This window comes from Ceratotherium simum, chromosome 16, assembly GCF_057802395.1.
Source record: "Ceratotherium simum simum isolate JZ-2026a chromosome 16, ASM5780239v1, whole genome shotgun sequence".
NCBI classification, from domain to species: Eukaryota; Metazoa; Chordata; class Mammalia; order Perissodactyla; family Rhinocerotidae; genus Ceratotherium; species Ceratotherium simum.
In genome coordinates, this window is record NC_141915.1 from 39,120,417 (window position 1) to 39,141,252 (window position 20,836).

General features: G+C 51.8%; 1 protein-coding gene across 1 annotated transcript; it reads left to right on the forward strand.

Annotated features, from left to right (window-relative positions):
- The first annotated feature begins 10,115 nt into the window (after positions 1–10,115).
- Positions 10,116–19,394, forward strand: LOC101389390 (transcription factor CP2-like protein 1). The gene is made up of 15 exons (XM_087441090.1): positions 10,116–10,268; positions 10,755–10,906; positions 11,028–11,101; positions 12,117–12,222; positions 12,331–12,437; positions 14,807–14,959; positions 15,201–15,311; positions 15,827–15,924; positions 16,183–16,237; positions 16,517–16,610; positions 17,002–17,092; positions 17,561–17,643; positions 18,150–18,295; positions 18,440–18,491; positions 19,088–19,394. The coding sequence occupies exons 1-15, from the start codon at positions 10,186–10,188 to the stop codon at positions 19,123–19,125; spliced, it is 1,443 nt and encodes a 480-aa protein (XP_087297216.1). The 5' UTR covers positions 10,116–10,185; the 3' UTR covers positions 19,126–19,394.
- Positions 19,395–20,836: the final 1,442 nt, after the last annotated feature.

Here is a 20,836-nt window from a genome sequence, read left to right on the forward strand (position 1 = left end):
CCTGCCCCTCCCCCCGCCGGGCCCAACCCGGCACCCGCGGGCCCTCCGCCCAGTTCTCGCCTCCCAACTTTGATTTAGGAGGTCGCCTGGTCCCTCCCCCTTGCCTCCGCTGCTCCCCCACGGCGCCGCTATGCAAATCAGGTTCTCAGCTATTGGCTGCTGCCGTGGCCAGGAGGGCGAGCTGGGCGGAGCCTGGGGGGGCTCGACAAGATGGGGAGGGGCTTGGAGGGTAAAGAAGTGGAGGGGACAGTTTTACACCGAAAAACCTCGGAAGAGGGGGAGTGGGGGGCGTGACAAGGTTGAAGGAACGCTCCGGAGATCGTATTTGAGTGTGGATGGGGTCGGGGAAAATAGAAATAGGTTGGATCTGCAGAAGGATAGCTGAGAATGAAATCAAAGTTAGGACTTCCTGAAAGCGAAGTGGAGGAAGAATGGAGACACTTGTGCCCCGTTAACTGGATGTCTCTCTGCCCTGGAGAGGCTCTCTCCAGATATACACACCCCTGAACTATGAGGTAGGGGTTTCCTTAAGGAGAGAAAGGACAACTTATCATGTGTCAAAGACCAGGCCTGACAAACCCTACTTTGTGGACGGAAAGTGGGACAACTGTATTCCTTTCCAGTCTTGGTGTCTGGACTTCAGCAGAGAAAGAGCCTCAATCCCCACACCTGAAGTCCCCAAACCACCTCAAGACATGCCTCCCCCCTAAAGATCCTACCACAAATGGAGTTAGATCAGCAGGTAGGGAGAGGTGGGGAGAAGAGGGTTCTTACCCTCCAAGGTGTCCTCTGTCCACTTGGCCTAAAGGTACCTCTTCTAATGCATGTTGCTTACCTGCCATTTCCCCAAGTCCTCCTCCCTCACCTCCTGCCCCCTCTGGCCCTGACCAAAAGGTCTAGCTTCGTCTCTTGGCTTGTCCACAGGGAGATAGGTTGGGAGTTGAGAGAATCCTTCCCTGAGTGTGGGTGGAGAGACTTCTGGGTCTAAGTCTCCCTCCTCCTCAATCTGCTGTAGGTGATGAGATGGGGGGTGGGGGTGGCACTCCAGAGGGTCCTGCTTTTAGGCCAGCCCTGGAAGACAGGGGTTGAACCCTGCGTTCCCCCACTCCCCACCCTGTGCACATAGCCATTCATGCCATCTCCGTCTTTCCAAGGATGAGCTCACCATTGGAGCACTGCTCAGGTTACTGTGTCTAGGAATATATATTTATTTGCCAGTGGCAGAAGTAGGACAAGGGACGACACGAGGGTTTGTGGTTGTGGGCGCTTTGTTCCCTCCCCCTCCAGACCCATCCACTGCAGCTGCAGACTCTCTGGGTGCTAGCTTTCCTGAAAGGAGCTTCAATAGAACCTGGCCTCAGCCCTCGGACCAGTTTCTCCAAAGGCCCATTCATTACCAGCCTTCTCCCAATCCCCTTTGAGGACTGCCCTCCTCCCTCTTGCCCAGCCCAGCTCAGCCCAATGTCCCCTCCCTGGGCAACTCAGTCTTAGGGATGCTCGGAGCAACCTGAGGTAGGGTCATCAGGCCCTCCATCTATCCTGGGCTGGAGTAAACAGGGACTTCTGTGTTTGGTGACCCCCCGGGAAGAGGTACTCCTGTTTCTCCCCAAAGAGCCGGGGCTCAAGTTTCCTTAAAGTCCAATAACTGTATAGTCACAAATTAACTGTGTGACCTTGGGTAGGTAATTAAACTTTTCAGACCCTTGATGTCTTCATAAGCAAAACGGAGATTGTGCCTCCCTCACCCTTAGGTGAATGAATGAAATAGTGCAGGATGCCACTTAGCCTGGGAAAGACAGGCAGGGAAAGTTATTTTCTTCTTTTCCCTCCTTTCTTCTGGAAGCTTGTCTTTTCCCAGTGCTTTCTCTGAGGCAGAGAGAAGAAACAGCTTCCTTCCCTCACGTTCCTGGGCCATTTGGAGCCTGTTATTCCACGGGGAGTGGACACAGAAGGAGAGTCTCACTGGACTCGGGGAAGCATTCCCAGGGGAATCAGTGTCACCGGTGACCAAGGAAAGGCAGGAAAGTTGGTGGGCCCTGGGGCCCATCTAGTCTCACATCAGAAGCCTGAGGTGGGACAGATGTGGAGGAGGCAGTGGGCTGGATCCCATGACCTCTGGATGTCCTTTCTGGCTCACAGCCTTGATGTTTCAGAGCTGTCTTTCATGAACTAAGTCTGAGTCATTGTCTCAGTGCCGACAACTCCCACTGCAGTGGCTAGGGACAAGGCAGGAGCAGCCAGGCTAGCTCCTCTGGGGAAGGAGGAACATTGTCCCATCTCAAGTTCAGAGGGCAGAAATGAGGGATGAGCCGAGCAAGGAGCAAGATCCTACAGAGGGATAAGCGGCAGTCACACTCTCAGAAGGGCTCTGTAGACCAGAAGTCTAATGGGCTACTGGGGTGCCTCTTACTAGGAGAGCCGAGTGAACCAGAGGGGGCGCTGGGCTCTCTGGAGCCCAGGGACAGAAGGATGGACGAGATAACTTCGAATCTGTGTGCAGCACAATGTCCAGCATGTTAAGAGAGCCTGGTCCCCATTCTGATCTGATTTTTCTTCCTGTTCTGTGACCTTGGGCTGGAGGGACTATGGTTTTCTTTCTATTTATTTATTTATTTATTTATTTATTTATTTATTTATTTTCCCCCCAAAGCCCCAGCAGATAGTTGTATGTCACAGTTGCACATCCTTCCAGTTGCTGTACGTGGGACGCGGCCCCAGCATGGCCGGAGAAGCGGTGCGTCGGTGCGCGCCCGGGATCCGAACCCCGGCCGCCAGCAGCGGAGCGCGCGCACCCAACCACCAAGCCACGGGGCCGGCCCTGGTTTTCTTTTTAGATTGGCAGAATTGGACTAGATCAGGTAGAAATGGGGAGTTGGATTGAAATGGGGACAATAATTGTACACCTCTTAGTGTTCTTTTGAGGATTAAATGAGTTAGTATATATAAAGATCTGGGCAGAGTAAGTGCACAATAAATAGTTATTATTATTATTATGCATCCTTAACCTTGAGCTTGCAAGTGAGCTTCAGGGAATTCATGAACTCCTTGAAGCTGTGTAAAAATTTGGAGGATAAGCATTTTCTGGGGGAGAGTCCAGAGATTCATCTGCTCCTTAGAGACTCTAAGAGCCCAAAAGGTTAAGTGCCACTGGTCTGAATGACCCCCAGGGCCCCCTCCACTCTGAGTGGTCGAGATTCTCTGATGTGGAGGATTGCATGTCCTTCCCTGAGGACTGACCTATTTCCTCCCATAAGCACTTTCAGGTCAATCTCCTTCCTGCTGTGGCCTCTGCTCCCATGGGTTGCCAAGGGCAGCCCAAGCTGAAAACATGAGTGGCTGGCCTTTCTCTCCAGCTTTAGAATCAGGGCTCCTAGGGTGGGGGAGCCTGTCATGGTTGAGGCCAAGTCTGAATTCTCATCTCCCAGCTGGGGAGAGGAAGAAGGCCCAGGCTCAGTGGGGCTGGGGATGCAGAGAACGCAGTGAGAGGCCTGGCCTTGCCCAGTCTCCCCTATGTCCCCCTGCCAGCCCACCCCGGAGCCGCAGAGGCAGATACCTCTCTAATGAGCTAAGGCCCATGGCTGGCATCGGTAATTACGATTTTATGAAAATATAGAAGCCTCTTACGCAAGTGCCTGACACACTTCCCGACTGTGGCATCTGGGACAGCCAGGTCCCCAGGGGCTGGAGGAGGGCCCCTCCACCCCCTGCCGCCACCAACCCCTGGAGCTCGGGACACTGGCATAGTGCCGCCCCCCCACTGCCGGTGGCACTGTCCCTATCACGCTGTGGGTGAGCTGTTCCCTCTCTCTGTGCCCCAGGCTCCCTGGAGGGGAACAACCTGGGCTCCGGTGCATGCAGTCCCTCGCCCATCCCCCACCAAGCCGGGCTCTCCAGGAGACCTGTTCTCCTGTTGGGGGGTAATGAGGTTGGGATGTTTCGGTCTCCTCCACGAGGAAAACCTCTCCTTCCAGGAAGACATTCCCTTCTAGCCTGTTCCTTTTCTCCTTGAGGCTGGGGAAATAGGGCTGACAGCAGCCATGGTGTGGGGTGGATCACAGCCCCTGGTGCCCTTCCCCAGGCCCTGTGCCATTTTGCCCACCCCCTACCTCCTATGCCTCTGCGAGTGTCCTGAAGCCACTACTTTCTTTCTCTAGTCCATTCCCCCTACCCTCCCACAAAGCACTTGTTACCACGGTAACAGCAATGTCTTCTCTTTGGAGTAAACAAGGAGGTGGAGCCCAGTGGACTGGTGGGGAGGGCTGTTAAGGGTTAGAACTTTAGAGGGATGAGCATCGGGGGTCCCAAATTGTTAAAGGAGGATCTTTTGCTGGAGAGGGGCCCTAGGCACAGACTAGGGTGGAGGCTGTTGCTGAGAGCTGATGGGAAGGAGGGAGGATGCAGTTTGCAAGCAACTGGGCCCAGGCGTTAGAGGTGAGGGTGACTCTGGCTCACTAAGTGGGAGGAGCGTGAGGGTGACGATGCCAAGGAGATGTCGAGGCAGGGAGGTTGGAGCCTGCCTTTAACTCCTCCCTCAAGGTCCAGCTCATTAACTCCTCCTAAGGAGAGGTTTTCTGGCTGGAAGAGTCTAGACCCAGCTGAAAAAGCATGGGGGAACCTGGAGCCAGCCTGGGCACGCACTGCCCACAGAAATCAGCAGTAGATGTCCTGCAGGAGGGGCGTCCAGGCAAGGCCTTAAAGGGTGGACATTTGAGACATCTAAACCATTAGGTCCTATTAAGTGCTTGGAGTGGCTCTGGGCACTGGGGGTGTCTGCTCTCTGTAAATCCTGATCCAGAGAGCACAGTAGTACAGAGGGTCTCTCTGAGCGGACTTAGGGGTAGGGAACAGTGGGGACAGAGATGTGTCTCAAGCTGTTTGACAGAGGCCATCAGGTGGACTGGAAGTCAGAGGGACCAGAGTATTCTAGGCAGAGGGAACAGCCTGGGCAAAGGCTCAGAGATGTGAAACAGAACGGCCTGGTCTGGAAGCTGCAGGTAAGCAAGGAGGAGGAGGAGTGAGAGGGATGGGCAGCAAAAAGTGGACGAATGGCCTTGAATGCTGGAGCTGGGTTTTCCCGCACAAAGGAGCTCCTCAGTCTCCCTCACAGGAGCCCAGCTGAGCTTCCAGCAGTTCCATGGGGCCGGGGGCAGAGGCAAAACGGTTCACTCAGAACGTGCAAGGAATTTAAAGCTGTGGCTCTACATTAAATGTTTGTGCAGGCCTTGCATTCGACTCCAAGAATATCCAGGTTGGTTTTCCTACCAAAAAATAATTTTAAGCACTAACCACTATGTGCCACTGATGCCCTGGAAGGTGGGCCACGCTTACCCAGGGCTTTCCACAGCCCAGCTTGAGAATGGTGCTGAGAGTGACGGGAAGCCATGGAGGGTCTCCACAGAGGAAGAGTATTAGGGAGACTCCTCTGGCTCCCAAGAGCAGCAAACTGGAAACAGAGAGCCAGGGTAGTGGGCTTTTAGGGTCCTTTTGGACAAAGGCTTCGCTGTGGGGATGGACGGGAAGGAGTCCTCTGTCTTGGCCAGGGTGACTGGGTGGACGGCAGGTGTGCAGGGCAGTGAGATGACTCAGGTTCCAGCCTACTCCTTACTAGCTAAGAAGTTGCACACCCGTTTCCTAGTCTGTAAATGGGGACTGTCTTACCTCATGAGGTGGTTGTACAACCTTAAATCCTCAGGGCAAGCTGTGTCCATTGCCTGCAATGCCCTCCCTCCTGCAGCCTCCACAAGCTGCTCATCCCAAGGGAATTCCCAAATCAAGCAGGACCCCGATCATAGCCACACCTGATGAGACCACAAATCCTACTTCCTGCCCCTCCTGCCCTGTCATTAGTGCCCACTCATCTATCAAACCCACATCAGCCCAACCACTGTCATTCATATTACTCATCTTCAGGGCTCACAGCCCAGGAGTGGAATGGAAAATATTTTGTTCCCATTTTGCAGCTGGGGAGGCTGAAGCTAGGAAAGGCCCGAGGTCACTGTGTGATCATTGGAATCCAGGTTCCTGGGTCTGATACTTCTTTGGGAGCTGTTGAATGAATGAATGCATGAATGAGGAACGCGTCCCCCATCAGCCCCTTTCTTTGGGGGAGGGGTAGACCTCATTCTCCAGCTGTTCAGGTTGGAATGCTGCCTGGAGATTCATTTTAATTATTTTGTGTGTGTGTGTGAGGAAGATCAGCCCTGAGCTAACATCCAATGCCAATCCTCCTCTTTTTTTGCTGAGAATGATTGGCCCTGGGCTAACATCCGTGCCCATCTTCCTCTACTTTATATGGGACGCCGCCACAGCATGGCTTGACAAGTGGTGCGTCAGTGCGCACCCGGGATCCGAACCTGCAAACCCTGGGCCACCGAAGCAGAACGTGTGCACTCAACCGCTGCGCCACTGGGCCAGCCCCTGGAGATTCATTTTAAAATTCCACACATATTTATCAGGCAAAGTGGGGCACAATACAGTGATTAAGAGCAGGGACTGTGACCCAGATGGCTTGGGTTCAGACCTGGGCTCTGTCTTCTCCTAGCTGTGTGACCTTGAGCTAGCTACTCAACCTCTCTGAGCCTCAGTTTCCCCATCTGTAGGATGGGAGGCAATAATAGAATAGTAGAAAAAATGGCAGGTACCTCATAAGGTAGACTGTTTGAAAAGCACTCTGAAGTCACACTGAGCACTGAAGAACTGTTTATTAAATAATCAGACCCTCTATGCTTATAAGTGTTATATAAATAAACCTATACTTGTAAGTGTTAAATAAACAAACCTATGATGTACTAGGCCCTGGGGATACACGGAGAAAAAGACACCTACAGTTACTGAGGGCTCAGTTATTATCTCATTCAGTTTTCACCCTAGCCCTATGGCATAGAGGCTCTCATCATCCCCTTTTTATAGTAGCAGCATGAAGCTCAGAGAGGTTAAGTTACTTGCCCGAAGCCACACAGCTGCCCTTGAACTCAGAGTCTGTCTCAAGAAACAAACTCTTAACTCCAACACTAGTGCACCTCTTGGACCCCTCAAGGGGCTTCCACTCTGATGGGAAAACGGACATTAGACAATGTGCACAAAGAATGAAATGCATATCGAGATGACTGCCAAGAAGGAATCTGGTGAAGGGCGGAGACAGGACATAGAGAACATAAACGCCAACTGGCTGGGCTGCGGGAAGGGTTAAGAAGCAGGCAGTGTCTGAAGTGTGAACAGAGAGCACCTTTCCTAGGTGAGACTTCCTGGTGGTTGCGAGGGACTCTCAGGAATGAAGGATTCGAGGCTTAGCGCCCGGCCTACACGCTGTCTAACTCGAGGGAGCGCTGTTTAGTGTGGTGCCCCATGGAGCTCTCTCTGGCCGGCAGACATTTAGCTGGGAGGAGAGAGCACTCCTCCTGGAGTGGGGGCATTTGTGTACAGAGACACACTGACCACACAGGGATTGCCATATAGTATCGTCAGCCTCGTGTGTGTGTGTGTGTGCACGCGTGCTCTCATAAGTTTCTTTTTAAAATTATTTTGCCTGGAATTCAGGGTCCAAGCACTTTTGTCCACCAATGTGGGGGTAACAGGGGGTGCCTGAGCCCTGGGTAAGGTAGCGTTCCACTCACTCAGGTGCCCTGCCCTGGGGCCCACACACTAGTGTGAGGAAGAGAGAGAGCATGAGCCTGGTACACAGTAGGCACTCAATAACGTTTTGTTGACTTAATGAATGAGGAACCTTTCTCCTCTCAGCCACTCTCTCTGTGAGGGAGGGGTAAACCTCACTCTCCAACTCTCCAGTTTGGAATGTTGCCTGGGGATAGAAAACAAAACAAAACAAAACAAAACATTTTAGTTAGAGGAGAAGAAGGACACTGAATCCTTATTTCTCAGCAATTTTTACAGATAGAAAGTTACTTCCTTGGCTTAGGGAACCCCAAAGGATATTATTAGGATTGGGTTAAGCCATGGCCTAGAAAACGATAAAGCATTTGGGATGGGAAAAATCCATTAAAAAAAATCAAACCAAGGAATTATCCCTGAAATTAGCTGTGTGTGGGGAAGTTTCTGGAACAGTCATGTCTATACTGCTAGGACTGGGCTCTGGGGTCCTTGGTGGTGTCCCTGCTATCCCAAGGGGAGGTCCTGAGAATTAAACCCTGGAACAAGGTGCAACTCCGGAGAATTTCCTTTAATCCTCACTGCCACACTAAGTGGGAAGGAGGGCTCGCTCCCATTTTACAGATGCAGAAGGTGGGTTCAGAAAGGTGAAGAGATGGAATCCGGGCAGTCCTCCTGCCTCGTGGTGGCATCATACCCCCCAGGGCCTGAGACTCCTCTGAGAGTGGAAAGCTGGACCACAAGTTTCCTAAGGCCTCTCTGAGCCTAAGGATGGGCTGTTCAGACCCTGCACTGTGGCCAGCCCAGGGGCACAGTGAAGGAGTGGGGTGGAGGGCTGCGAGTGGCCAGGCTCCATACACCTCAAGCCCTGGCTTTTTTCTTTAGAGAGAGGACAAAGGACAACCAGGAACAGGCCCAGCAATGTCTGGATGGGCACAGAAGTGCAGAGACTCTGAGATGGGTGGGAGGAGGGAGTGGCAGCGAGAGTAGGGGAGAGGTGGGCTCAGAGCGGGAGGGGGAAGAAACAGACAGCTTTGGGGGTGGAGGGCGAGCAGGCGGGGGACTGGCAGTTGGAGACGCACTCTAGGACCAGCTCCTGGTGGCATCCTCCAAGGGGGCCCACACCAGCCTCCTTTTCCACCTTATCTCCTCTGCCCCACCGCCACTCCCACAGGCCAAGGCCAAGCCCCACCTGGACCCCTCCTACTCCCCTGCCTCTGCCCTTTCTGGGAGCCTGGTCTGCCCAACCTTGGAGGGTTCCACGGGGGCCTCCTGGCCTTGAATCCAACTTTGGACTCTCCCAGTCTTGGGGATAACATCGTGGGGATCTTGAGGACTCAGATTCCTTTGGCCCCCCTGCCTGGAATGTTTCCCATTCCCTCAGGGCTTCTCCCCTTTCTCCCCCCCCTGCATTTTGTCTGGCTTCATGGGAGGACAAAGCCTGTACAAGACAAGGGCCAGATACCTGGAGATGGAGGTACCTTGCCTGGTATGTGAGGGGTACTCTTGGGCTTTCCCTCTCCCCCAGACAGGCCCCCCAGAATCACAAAGCATGGATAGCTAGGGTCACATGCCGTCAGGCCATGTTTTTAGAGCCCTGTTTCTGCTCTCTGCAGGTCCTAGTCTGTTTATACCAAACACAGTAGTGGGGGATGGGTGCAGGGGGCTAGGGCTGCCTGTGTACAGTGACAACAGAGTTCTGAGCATGGGGAAGGAAGCCGTCCCCCAGACAGACTGTATTTGTCCATAAACACAGTTTGCCTCATGCCCCAAGGCAGAGGAGAGACAAAGAAACCAGCCCACTGGAGCTCCTCTCCTTCTATTGCCCTGGGAGTGGGCACTCCCAGGCACACCCTCCTCCTCCCCACAGGTGGGGTCTCCCTCCCAGTGCACCCTCTGAGTTGTTTCCACAGCAAGCTGGACTATGTTCTGTAAACTCCAGTCCCCTAGCCTGGCAGCCCCCAGTGAAAGGACAGGTGTCCTGCCATCACTGCACCTGTGTGTGTGTGCGTGTGTGTGTGTGTGTGTGCGTGTGTGTGCGCGCGCGCAGTAGGGGAGAGGAGGGAGGCCAGTGGGGAGCAAAGGCCCTTTGTAGGTCCATGTGATGCTGTGTGTCTGCCTGTCCTGTCCCCTGGAGTGGACAGGCTCCTCTCAGGGGGTCATGTGAGGGGTCCAGGCCCATGGTTTCCAGGACTCTGCACAGCTTGCGGATCTGGAGCCCATCTTGAAGACTGAGTGTGCCCCCTCATTGTCCCTGGGCCTCTTGGGGAAGGCGGGGGAGTGCACATTCATCCTCATGACTTTGTTTTGCTGCATCACCATCTCCCCTTCAAGTTAATGATTGGTGGGGAGCCCTGGGGACGTCATTTCTTGAGCCCCCCCAGCTTGGGCTGCCTCATGGGTCTCGACTTTCCTAAAGCCCTGGGTGCTCAGCTAGTGAGAGGCCCTGGGCCTTGCTCCACCCTTTATGCATATGTTTCTGTGTATAAAGGCTGAGGCCCCAGGTGGACGGCCCAGTGGGTCCAGCCCAACCCAGTGCAGAGCTCTCTGTCACACAGCTGGCCCTGCTCCCTTTCCAAGATGCTGTTTTGGCACAACCAGCCGGAGCACCTGTGGCCCAGTCCTGGGGAACTGTACCCCGGACCTCCAAGCAGCCTGCTCAGGTAAGGGCCAGATCCCTTTCCCCCAGCCCCCACGCAGGCCCTGGTCTGAGTTGAGGTGGACATGGTAGGGCCATCTGTTTCAAGTGGGTGGGCTTCGTGCTCTGGGTGCCTTTTGGGGTGGGGAAGTGGTCAAATGTACCTGGAGTTTAGGGGGTCCCAGGATGTCTCAAACACCCTGACCACCTACCCCTCAGGACACTTTTTTGGGGCATTTACTGGGTGTCAGGCAAGCCCTGAGGCTGCACGCAGGTAATTGATGGCAGATGTTTGCAGATGTTTAGCAGTATCTGGGATTTGCATCTTAGGGGAGGTCTCCCCGAGGCCAGAGGAGCTGAATGGGGGCCCCTTAGGCCCTGGCTGCTGCTGGGGTTCCTGCCACAGGAAACTGTAGGCTCCCTGGAGGGAGGAGCTGGCAGAGAGTCAAAGCCTCTCAAGGGATGGGGTGGACAGGGCAGAAAGCTGGCGGTGCCCTCCTCTCCCTGGCAGGGAGTCCCTGCCCTTGCCCTACCTGAAGCAGGAAGAGCTGCCCAACATCCCCGGCACGGAGCCTCCCTGCCCTGCATTCCAATATGTGCTCTGTGCAGCCACCTCGCCGGCCATGAAGCAGCAAGAGGAGACCCTCACCTACCTGAACCAGGGTTCGCTGGGCCTGGGGAAGGAAAGGGGCTTGGGAGGCTGGGCCCAGGGTGGGCTGGGGGTGGCAAGCACCATCTCTGCCCCTCAGAGTGAGGCTCACACACCCTCTTCATCTCTCCCTAGGCCAGTCCTATGAGGTGCGGATGCTCTGGAACCCCAAGCTGGGTGATACCACCCAGTGCCCCCAGGTGCTGAAGGTAGGTGCATCCCCTCCCAGAACCGGCAAGGGCTGGGTATAACTGTCCCTCTGGGAGGGAAGCCAATGTCATCACTGTGATGTCATTGTCAAGTAGAACCCTCTTAAGTCCACTTTTTTTGGTGTGTGTGTGAGGAAGACCAGCCCTGAGCTAACATCTGATGCCAATCTTCCTCTTTTTGCTGAGGAAGATTGGCCCTGGGCTAGCATCCATGCCCATCCTCCTCTACTTTATATGGGACGCCGCCACAGCATGGCTTGACAAGTGATGCCTCGGTGTGCACCCGGGATCCGAACCTGCAAACCCCTGGCCGCCGAAGCGGAGCGTGCGCGCTTAACTGCTGCGCCACCGGGCTGGCCCCTCAAGTCCGCTTGTTAATTTGACCTTCACAACAGCTCAGCAGGGCGCAGGAATTGTTGAGGAAACAGGCACAGAGAGGTTAAGTCTTTTCTCAAGGACACAGAGCCAGTAAGTAGCAGAACCAGGATTTAGAAGTACATTTACATAGCATTATTCAACACATGATTTCTTCTCTCAAAAAAATTGTTTATTTAGCTCCCATTCTTTGCCAGAAACTATTCTATGGGCTAGAGATTCAGCAGTAAAGAAATAGGTAGTTCCCTCCCTTAGGGGGCTTGCGTTCTACTGAGTGAGATGAACATGTAATTACACAAATTACATGCAATTACAAATTGATTTACAGATTGCAAATTGATAAGTGCTGCAAAGAAAAGACATGGGTAGAGTGACTAAGAGTGGGAAGGGATTAACTCCCCCATTTTACAGATGAGGAAACTGAGGCTCAGGGTCTCTAGGTTAGTTCCCTAGTTTCACAGCTTGTGAGTGGCAGGTGGGCATCTGGACATGGATCTAGTGATTCTAAGTCCTTATGCCCCCTGGGGGTGGGAAGCAAGGTGGGGGAGAGGGTGGGGTTGGCCTACCCTAGGTATGGAAATCGGTTCCCAAATGCTCGGGCACCCTCTGACCTGTGACCCGTGCCCTCCTGTACCTGCAGAGCGTGGTGCGTGTGGTGTTCCACGACCGGCGCCTGCAGTACACGGAGCAGCAGCAACTGGCAGGGTGGAGATGGAGCCGGCCTGGGGACCGCATCCTGGACATTGGTGAGTGGGGAGGGACCAGGGACCCTTTAGGGCCACCTTCTGGCTTGGAAGCCCTTGTGGGTGAGGAGGGCTGAGACTTGCTCCCTGTCTGCCACCCTGTGCCTGCAGATGTGCCCCTGTCCATGGGGGTGATAGAACCCCAAGTCCTGCCCTCACAGCTCAACATGGTGGAGTTTCATTGGGACCCAACCAAGAGGACCTCCCTCTTCCTACAGGTGAGTCTGAAGCTGGGACTGGGAGGAGGCTGGAGGTCAGATGGGGGTGGCAGCAGCCTCGGTGGGAAAGGAAGGTGAGTGTGGGTGGGGGTGAGCGGACAATAAGAATGTATCACTACCAGAAAGCACCTTCAGGAAAAAAATATGGATAAATGTTTATCGAATCTCACCATAGAGCAAGACTTGTGAAACACTAAGCAGTGGAAGAAACTGCCAAACGCAGGACAGAACATGGTTTCATAAAAAGTAATGGTCTGCGATACGTAGGCAAAATTAAAAGGAGACATCAAATGGGAAAAATAATTGCCATATATGACATATAGTGTGTTATATCCTAAATATATAGAAAGTTCTTACATATCAATAAGAAAAAATACATGAAACCTCAATAGAAAAGTGGGAAAAGGATATGAGACAATTTATAAAGAAGGATACAAATTGTCAGTAAATGTAGACAGTTCAACCTCATAAAATGCTAATTAAAATTACATACATAGACTTTAAAGACTTTTAAAAGACTTTTAAAAAACTATTAATGGTAAGGTTTGGAGAAACAGACACCCTCAGATCCTGAGAATGCAAATTGGTGCACCCATTCTGTAGGTAGGGTGGCACATGGGAAAAACATTAAATTAATGTCATACTCTTTTACCCAGTAGTTCCACTTTAAGAAATTTATCCTATAGCAGTGTTTAATACGTACACATAGATATATTTACCAGCTATTCACGGCAGCACTGTTTTTGAAGGATTTTAAACAACCAAAATGCCCATCGGAAGAGGATTGACTTTGAAATGTTTTAGTACAGGCTTACGATGGAAATTGTGTAGCCATTAAAATGATTCCTCTGAGGGGCCTGCCTGGCGGCGCAAGTGGTTGAGTGGGCGCGCTCCGCTGCGGCGGCCCAGGGTTCGCCAGTTTGGATCCCAGGCGCGCACCCACGCACCACTTGTTGGGCCATGCTGTGGCGGCATCCCATATAAAGTAGAGGAAGATGCGCACCGATGTTAGCTCAGGGCCAGTCTTCTTCAGCAAAAAAGAAGAGGATTGGCATCGGATGTTAGCTGAGGGCTGGTCTTCCTCACAAACAAAACAAAACAAAATGATTCCTCTGAGAAATATTTACTGACAAGAGAACTGCTTTCCCATAAACAAAGAAAAGGCAGAAGACAAACTTGTATTTAAAGTTTGATTTCTATTTTGTAAAAATAAAAAAGTGTGTGTATACACAAGTCTTTTTTTTTTTTTTTTTTCCCTTGCCCAGAGAAAAGATAGAAAGAGACCATACTGGAACGTTAACAGTGCGATCGCTGAGAAGTAGAGAGATGGGAGAGGCCTATATTCGTCTTCATATTTTTTTGACGATCTCCACATTTTCTATGTTGAATAGATTTCCCTTTATAATCAAACAATATTGCCAAAAGTCACCTGAAAGTCCCTTTTATGAGTGCCTGCCATGGTGTAAGCAGCTGGACTAGGAGTCAGGCCAATGTGGCACAATTTCAGTTCCACCACTTCCTAGCGTGGACCTTGCCCAGGTCACATAATCTCTGTGAGCCTTAGTTTCCCCACCTATAAAGTTAGCCCCTTGAACTGTTCTTCACAGGATTGTGGGAGGGCTGTAGTGGGCAGTGGGTGTGAACAGAGGGGAAGACCCTACCTGCCCTTGGAATCCTGGGGCCAGGCAGAACACAGGCTGCAGGCTGTGTGAGGTGGGGCCAGGAAAGTTTCCTGGGGTAGACTGCCAGATTTAGCAAATAAAATACAGGACACTCAGTTAAATTTGAATTATATATATATACATATATATATATATATATGTATATATATATGTATTTCACTATAAGTATGTCTCATGCAATACTTGGGACACACTTACACTAAAAAATTATTTATCTGAAATTCAAATTTAACTGAGCACACTGTATTTTGACTGGCAGTCCTACGCCAGAAGGGGACGTCTTGGCGCAGATGTGCGCAGGGAGAGCTTTCCAGGTAGAGGATTCTCAGGAGAACTCTGCAGGTGTGTTGGGGGTCGTGATCAGGCTGGCTAGGTGGGTCAGTGGGCTCGTTGATGGGTAAGAGAGTGCAGCCATGCAGAAAGGCTTGACTTGGCTCTTTAAGGTGCTCCCACGCCAGGGTCAGGAACTTTGCTTCTCATCCCATAACCATGGGGAGCCATGGAAGGATTTCCAACAAGGGAAAGAACCTAACAAAGTGACGCTTAAAAATAGACACTGGTTGGGGATGGAAAGTTGCTGTGGTAAGGGCTGACAGGTGACAGGCAGGTAAGAGGTTTTAGGTGGAATCTCTTGAATGTGAGTGGGACCTGGAGTCACCCTGCTTTCTCTTTGCTTCTTCACCTCAGGTTCACTGCATCAGCACTGAGTTCACACCTCGGAAAAAGGGTGGAGAGAAAGGCGTTCCCTTCCGCCTCCAGATCGACACTTTCAAGCCCAGTGACAAGGAGCTTCCGCCCGAGCACCTGCATTCGGCTGGCTGCCTCATCAAGGTGTTCAAGGTACAGGCAGAACCAGGGCCCCTTTCACCTCCCTCTGAGGGCTGTCACCTTGCCTTGCTGTCTGTGTGGATTCTGGCCCTGCTTTGCTGTGGACGCTCAGCCTGCGATCCTCATCTCTGGGACTGTTTCCTTCTCTGTACATGGAGGGATGGGACTTGATCTCCTTCTTAGAGTCCCTTCTGTAACGAGAAGTGGGCAGATAGAGGGGGCCTTTCCTTGTTTCCTTGTCACCCTCCTGTAGCCCAAAGGAGCTGACCGGAAACTGAAAACTGACTGGGAGAAGATTGAGAAACAGCCTCTGCATGAGAGACACAAGTATCAGGTCGCCTGTGAGAGCACGGTCTTCGTGGAGGTGTGTGTGTTGGGGCGGTGGAGGCAGGAGGGGAGGTTTAGAGAAAAGATCCTCACCGTACACATGGGGAAATTGAGGCCTCAAGGGCTGTGACTGCTCCAGGAACATCACAGCCCCACAGTGATTCCACTGGTTTTCTACAAGGATAAACTACACTGTCGTTCAAGACTTCCAGGAGCTGATACTTTCCAGGCTGCCTCTCCTGTGCCCTGCTATCGCTGCCACCTCACTTCTGCTCCCTCTGCCTGGAGCACCTCCCTTCCTGCTGCTGCTTCTGGCTAGGTCTTCCAGGAAGCCTTCCCCAACTATCCCAGACAGATCTGCAGGCTAGTTTACTTTCTTCCTTTGTGTGGAAACTTTGTCTGTGTGTCAGGGACTCCTTCTAGGGCAGGGACCAAGTCTGGCCCAAGGCAGGTCTCTTGTCAGCTCTTAAGATACAGATGGAGGGGGGTGAGCCAACAGCCACCATTGCACTCGGACTGTCCAGGCCAACCTTGCTGTTTGTTTACCCACAGTGTCCACCGTGGCCAGAGCCCAGTGCAGAGCCCCACTCGCCTCTCAGCCCTCAGGCTCTGACATCCCCCTACTCCTGTAAGCTCCTGTCCCCAGAGAGGTGAGGTGGGATAAGCACCTCCCATCAGCTCTTCTGGGTGAGAGTGAAGGGAAGAGCTCCTCAGCCCTGGCATCGGGGGAGGGACAGGGTTGAGCGTGTGGCTGAGGCGGGTGAAGAGGCTCAGCCAGGTGCCTTCTGGGGAATATGTGGGATGCACCCAGCAAGCTCCGCATCCCAGGGCAGGCCTGGGGAATAGTGGTGAGGCGGGAGACTGGCTGCACTGCTCCGCAGAGCCCCTGACTCTCTACACCCTCCCAGACTCTGCTCCTCACCACCATTCGCCTTGGACACCTTGGGGGGCAGCCCAGCTGAAGTGAGTCTTCCCTTTCCAACCCTCTCAACCCACTATCCCAAAGCCTTCTCAGCGGCTTCATCTCGCTCTCCAGAATAGGGTGGCCCTGCCCCCTGGTGGACAGATGCAGTATGGCCACAAATCGCAAAACTTCCTGATAGGATTGGGCACTTCCCGTGGGCAGGATGAGCCTCTCCTCTCAGACTTGGGGTCCCGAGGGCAGGGGCTGTGTTTCCCCTCCCCTTTGTTTTCAGTCCATGGGTCCATGGTATTACCTGGATCGCCTTTTTTATGCCTCAGGATCTGAACCCTGGAGCCTCCATCCTAGAGACGCAGCAGTGGTTGCATCGACACCGGTTCTCCAGCTATTGCCGGATGCTGGCCAATTTCACTGGTGAGGCTCAGGTCTGGCAGGGACAAAACCTGTAGGGGACTGAGGGCAGGACAGTCAGACAGGAAGCCTGTCTCTGTCCTGGCTTGCTGTGTGCCCTTCAACTAACTTTTATTTAGGGCTGAAAGTTGCCAGGCACTATGCTTGCTAGGCTCTCTTTTCATGTATTGTCCTATATAATTTATACACTATCCCTTGAGGACAGGGCTCAGAAAGGTTAAATAACTTGCCCAAGGATACAAAGCTAGCAAGCAGCAGAGCTGGGATTTGAATCTAAGTCTGACTCCCATGTCTGGACATACTAGGGCTATTCGTAGACTAATATTGGACGGTGTTCCTTGCCACCCTTGATCCCAGGCCTCTTTCCCTAATCTGGCCCTGTCTGACCCTGCAGGCACTGATCTGCTGAAGCTTACCCGCCAGGACCTTATCCAGATCTGCGGGGCTGCCGATGGGATCCGCCTTTTCAATACTCTTAGAGACAGGTGCTGGGCACTGCCAACTAGGGTCCCCTTCCCACTGTAGTGGCACTTACCAACTCAGCTAGCAGTGGTGTTTCATAGAATGTTCAAGCTGGAAGGCACCTAAAAGACCACTTAGTTCCACTGCCTCTTTTTACAGAGGAAGAAACTCAGGCCCAAGAAGGACAGTGACCTGCCTGAGGTCAGAGCAAGGCTGGCAGGGCTGGGCTAAAAAGTTAGGCTCCTGTGACCTCTTCTTTCTGTGGCCATCCCATCTGCATGACTTAATTTCTGGGGACAGAGATCGATTTTCCTCATCTTCTCTCCCCCTAGGTCCAACTTGCATTAAATGTCTAAGAAATGCTTGGTGACCTCTCTCCCTAGAGACTTGGGAGGAGGCGGGGACTCTCCCAGGTGGCTTATGGTGGCTATAAGTGGGAGCCGTTAGTTCAGGTATGAAGGGCTGATACATAGACTGTTTTCCTGGCCCAGGCCCATCCGTCATCGGCTGACTTTATATGTGGCTCAGGAGGCCTCTAGGCAAGAGAACGAGGTTCCTGAGAACCCCGACTCAGGTGAGGTTCTAGCCTCTCTCTCCAGAAAACAAGAAATTCAGGTGTGGCTGCATGAAACCTCTTCTGGCCTCGGGAGAGGATGATGCTCCACCATTCCTCGGACCCGGGATGCCCTCCTTGGCATTCCCCTGTCTTCCATAACCAGATTAGTCCTCTCCTTCCAGGATGTCTCCCTGGGTTTACTCCACCATGTTCTACTCCCTAACCCCATCTGATTTTGTCATTCTATTAGTATGAGGGATCAGAACATTATAATTGTTATTGTATTTGGGTTTCAGTCATTCATATATAGGTGTCCCATCTCCTCTTTAAACTGGGGGCTCCCCTCAGTGTGAGGTCTCCCCAAAGGTGAAGACTAAGTGGATTTATAAGCTTTTCCTTCTTTACTCCTTCTCCTCCCACCCCTGCCCCTCCCCATGAGGCTGTCACTTTGCCCCCTCCTTCCTCCTGGTATCTGGGGCTCCCTCCCCCACTGACCTCTGCCTCTCTGCTGCCCACACCCCCAGGCTTTTACCAAGAAATCTCTCTGAATGAACTCAGTGCTGTGGAGCTGATGGGGAAACTGGCGGAGCGCTTGGCTCTCCCAGCCAATCAGATCCACCGCCTTTTCCACCAGGGCCCTGGGGGCATCCTCATTCTCCTCAGTGACCAGGTAAATGGGCAGCGGTGCCCTGCAAGGCCCCACAAAGGCCTTGATCACTCATCCACCTCAGGCCCAGTTTCCCTCTCCCTGCCCTAGCTTATTCTGTTTGGCTCTAAGAACAGAACTGCCTTAGTGACCCCTTCTCCCTTGCAGGTGGTTCAGAATCTTAAGGATGAATCATACTTTGTGGCTGTGGTGAAGAAAGGTAGGGGTTTTAGAAGAACTGTGTTTGGCAGGACCTAGAAAGGGTAAGATTGTATTTATATCGTCTCAATGAGATTAAAAGGTTTCTTGAAGGTGCGTGTATGTGTTGGGGGGAAGGGGGGAGCAGTGTCCCAATCAACTGGTAAACATTTGCTGAAGGCCAGCTTTGTTTGTGTGAAAGGGACAGAGACTCAGATAGCTAAAAGATCGCTATTTATTGCTCAGGAAAAACGTGACTGAGTAAATGCATTTTCATGAGAGAAAAAATGCCGCAGTTTCAATGTCAGGCAGTTTATTAGAGGGTAAGGTAAGCCGCCCCCACCCCCACCCCCACCCCCCAAATCATACAGGGCAGAAGGGCAGGTGCGTGCTGGACGTTCCCTGGCACAGAGCACCTCCGACTTGTGGGTCTGGTTATTCAGATACCTGCTAAGCTATAGAGCACACAGGGAGGTTTCCTAAAGAGGTTTATTCCAGGTGGGCTTGGAAGAACACTTGGGTGTGGCAGATGTAGTGCAGGCAGCTTGGAGGTTTGGGAGCAGCCCAGTAGTGGTCGTTGGTGCCTCATCCCAATGGTGCCCTTTTTACTGCTTTCAGTGCAGAATCCAGATGGCTACTACCTGGTTCTGACCTAGGCCCAGGGGCACCCTGCTGCAAGGAGACCAGTGCCAGCCTGGTTCTCTGGAGCCCTGTGTTCACCAGAAGCCTTGTTAAAATCCTCGGCTGCTTCACTGGGCTCCAGCTGAAGAGCCCAACTGTCATGTGTCCTACCCGTGGGGAGGAGGCAAGCAGCCCCCAGGCTCACCTTTCTTTCTGCTCAGCAGCAACAGTTGTTGGAACCCAGGACACAGCCCCCCAAGCTGAGCTGAGATGGCCAAAGCTGTGAGGAAAAAAGCCTGGTGATATGGATAAGGAGCTTCTGCCCCAACAGTGCTGCTGAAAACTGAGTGTTTTAATTCGTATTTAAAATTTTATTCAGCCCTTCCTGTTTCTAAATTAAAAGTTATTTTTAAAAGACATATATTTAACATGTCGTTCAATTTTCTTGGTGTTATGGTCCTCCTGGGGAAACGTCTTCCGCTTAAACTGTAGAGTACGGCAAGGGATGGAGTCTGGGACAGAGAAATAAATAAATCTGGCTGGATTTTTTTTTCAATTAGTTTGGGCAAAAACGAATCACTAAAGCCTTCAAAAGACCATTCAACTATCAATCACTGCACTTATTTAAAACTTCAGCTCTAGAGATTTGGGAAATACTATAGCTATTCTTGAACCCTGAGGCTATGGGGCTTTATTTAAAATATGTAGTTGAATTTATTAATCTTTTAATTTTTAGGTCTTAAATCTTTCCCTACATTAAGGTCATAAATATAATTTCCTATGCATATTTTTCAAAGTTTAAATTTTAATTTTGCATTTCACTTTTAGGTCTGTAATCCACCTGAAACTGATTTTTTTTGTGCATCTCTTTTTCCATGTAGAAAACCAATTTTATATTAAATCAAGTGCTTTTAAAAAAGGTAAGTGATATTGGGTCATATCTTATTGTGCTCATTTCTTTTCATCCCCTTCCTTCAAAATTTTATTATGAAAAATTTCAAACATGTTGAAAAGGGAAAACCCATACAAATGGAGTGGAAGACAGGCCAAGGTGGCCTCTTTAAACTATCTGCTTAATTTCTTATTAATCATTTACCTCAGTTATCATTTACTGATCATCTTTGACTGATCATCTTTGGTCTTAAAACCAGGTGGCAGGGCCAGCCTGGTGGCGCAAGCAATTAAGTGCACGCTCCGCTGCGGCTGCCCGGGGTTCGCCGGTTCGGATCCCAGGCACGCACCCATGCACCGCTTGTTAAGCCATGCTGTGGTGGTGTCCCATATAAAGTAGAGGTAGATGGGCACGAATGTTAGCCCAGGGCCAGTCTTCCTCAGCAAAAAAAAGGAGGATTGGCATTGGATGTTAGCTCAGGACTGGTCTTCCTCACACACACAAAAAAACAGGTGGCCTCTGGCTAGGGAGGGTAGGGAGGAGGAAGGCTCTAAACACTTACATGAATTAATTAACAATGAATGGGGGAAAGGGAAGTTCGCTTATCCTTTGAAGTTCAAAGACCTAGAAACTGCCTCCCTCATGTCCAAGGCTGACTCAATATGGACAACTGCACTATTGGAAGGGACTATGTTGGCCCCAGATGCCCAGTCCAGACCAGGCCTTGATCTCATGCAGGATCAGTGGATTTCAAGTGGGGCCTGCGATTCCACAGGGCTCTCCAGGGTGTTTCATGGCAGGGTAGACACCTGAGATTTCAATTTAGGGTGCTGATTTGGCTCCACTGCTCATCT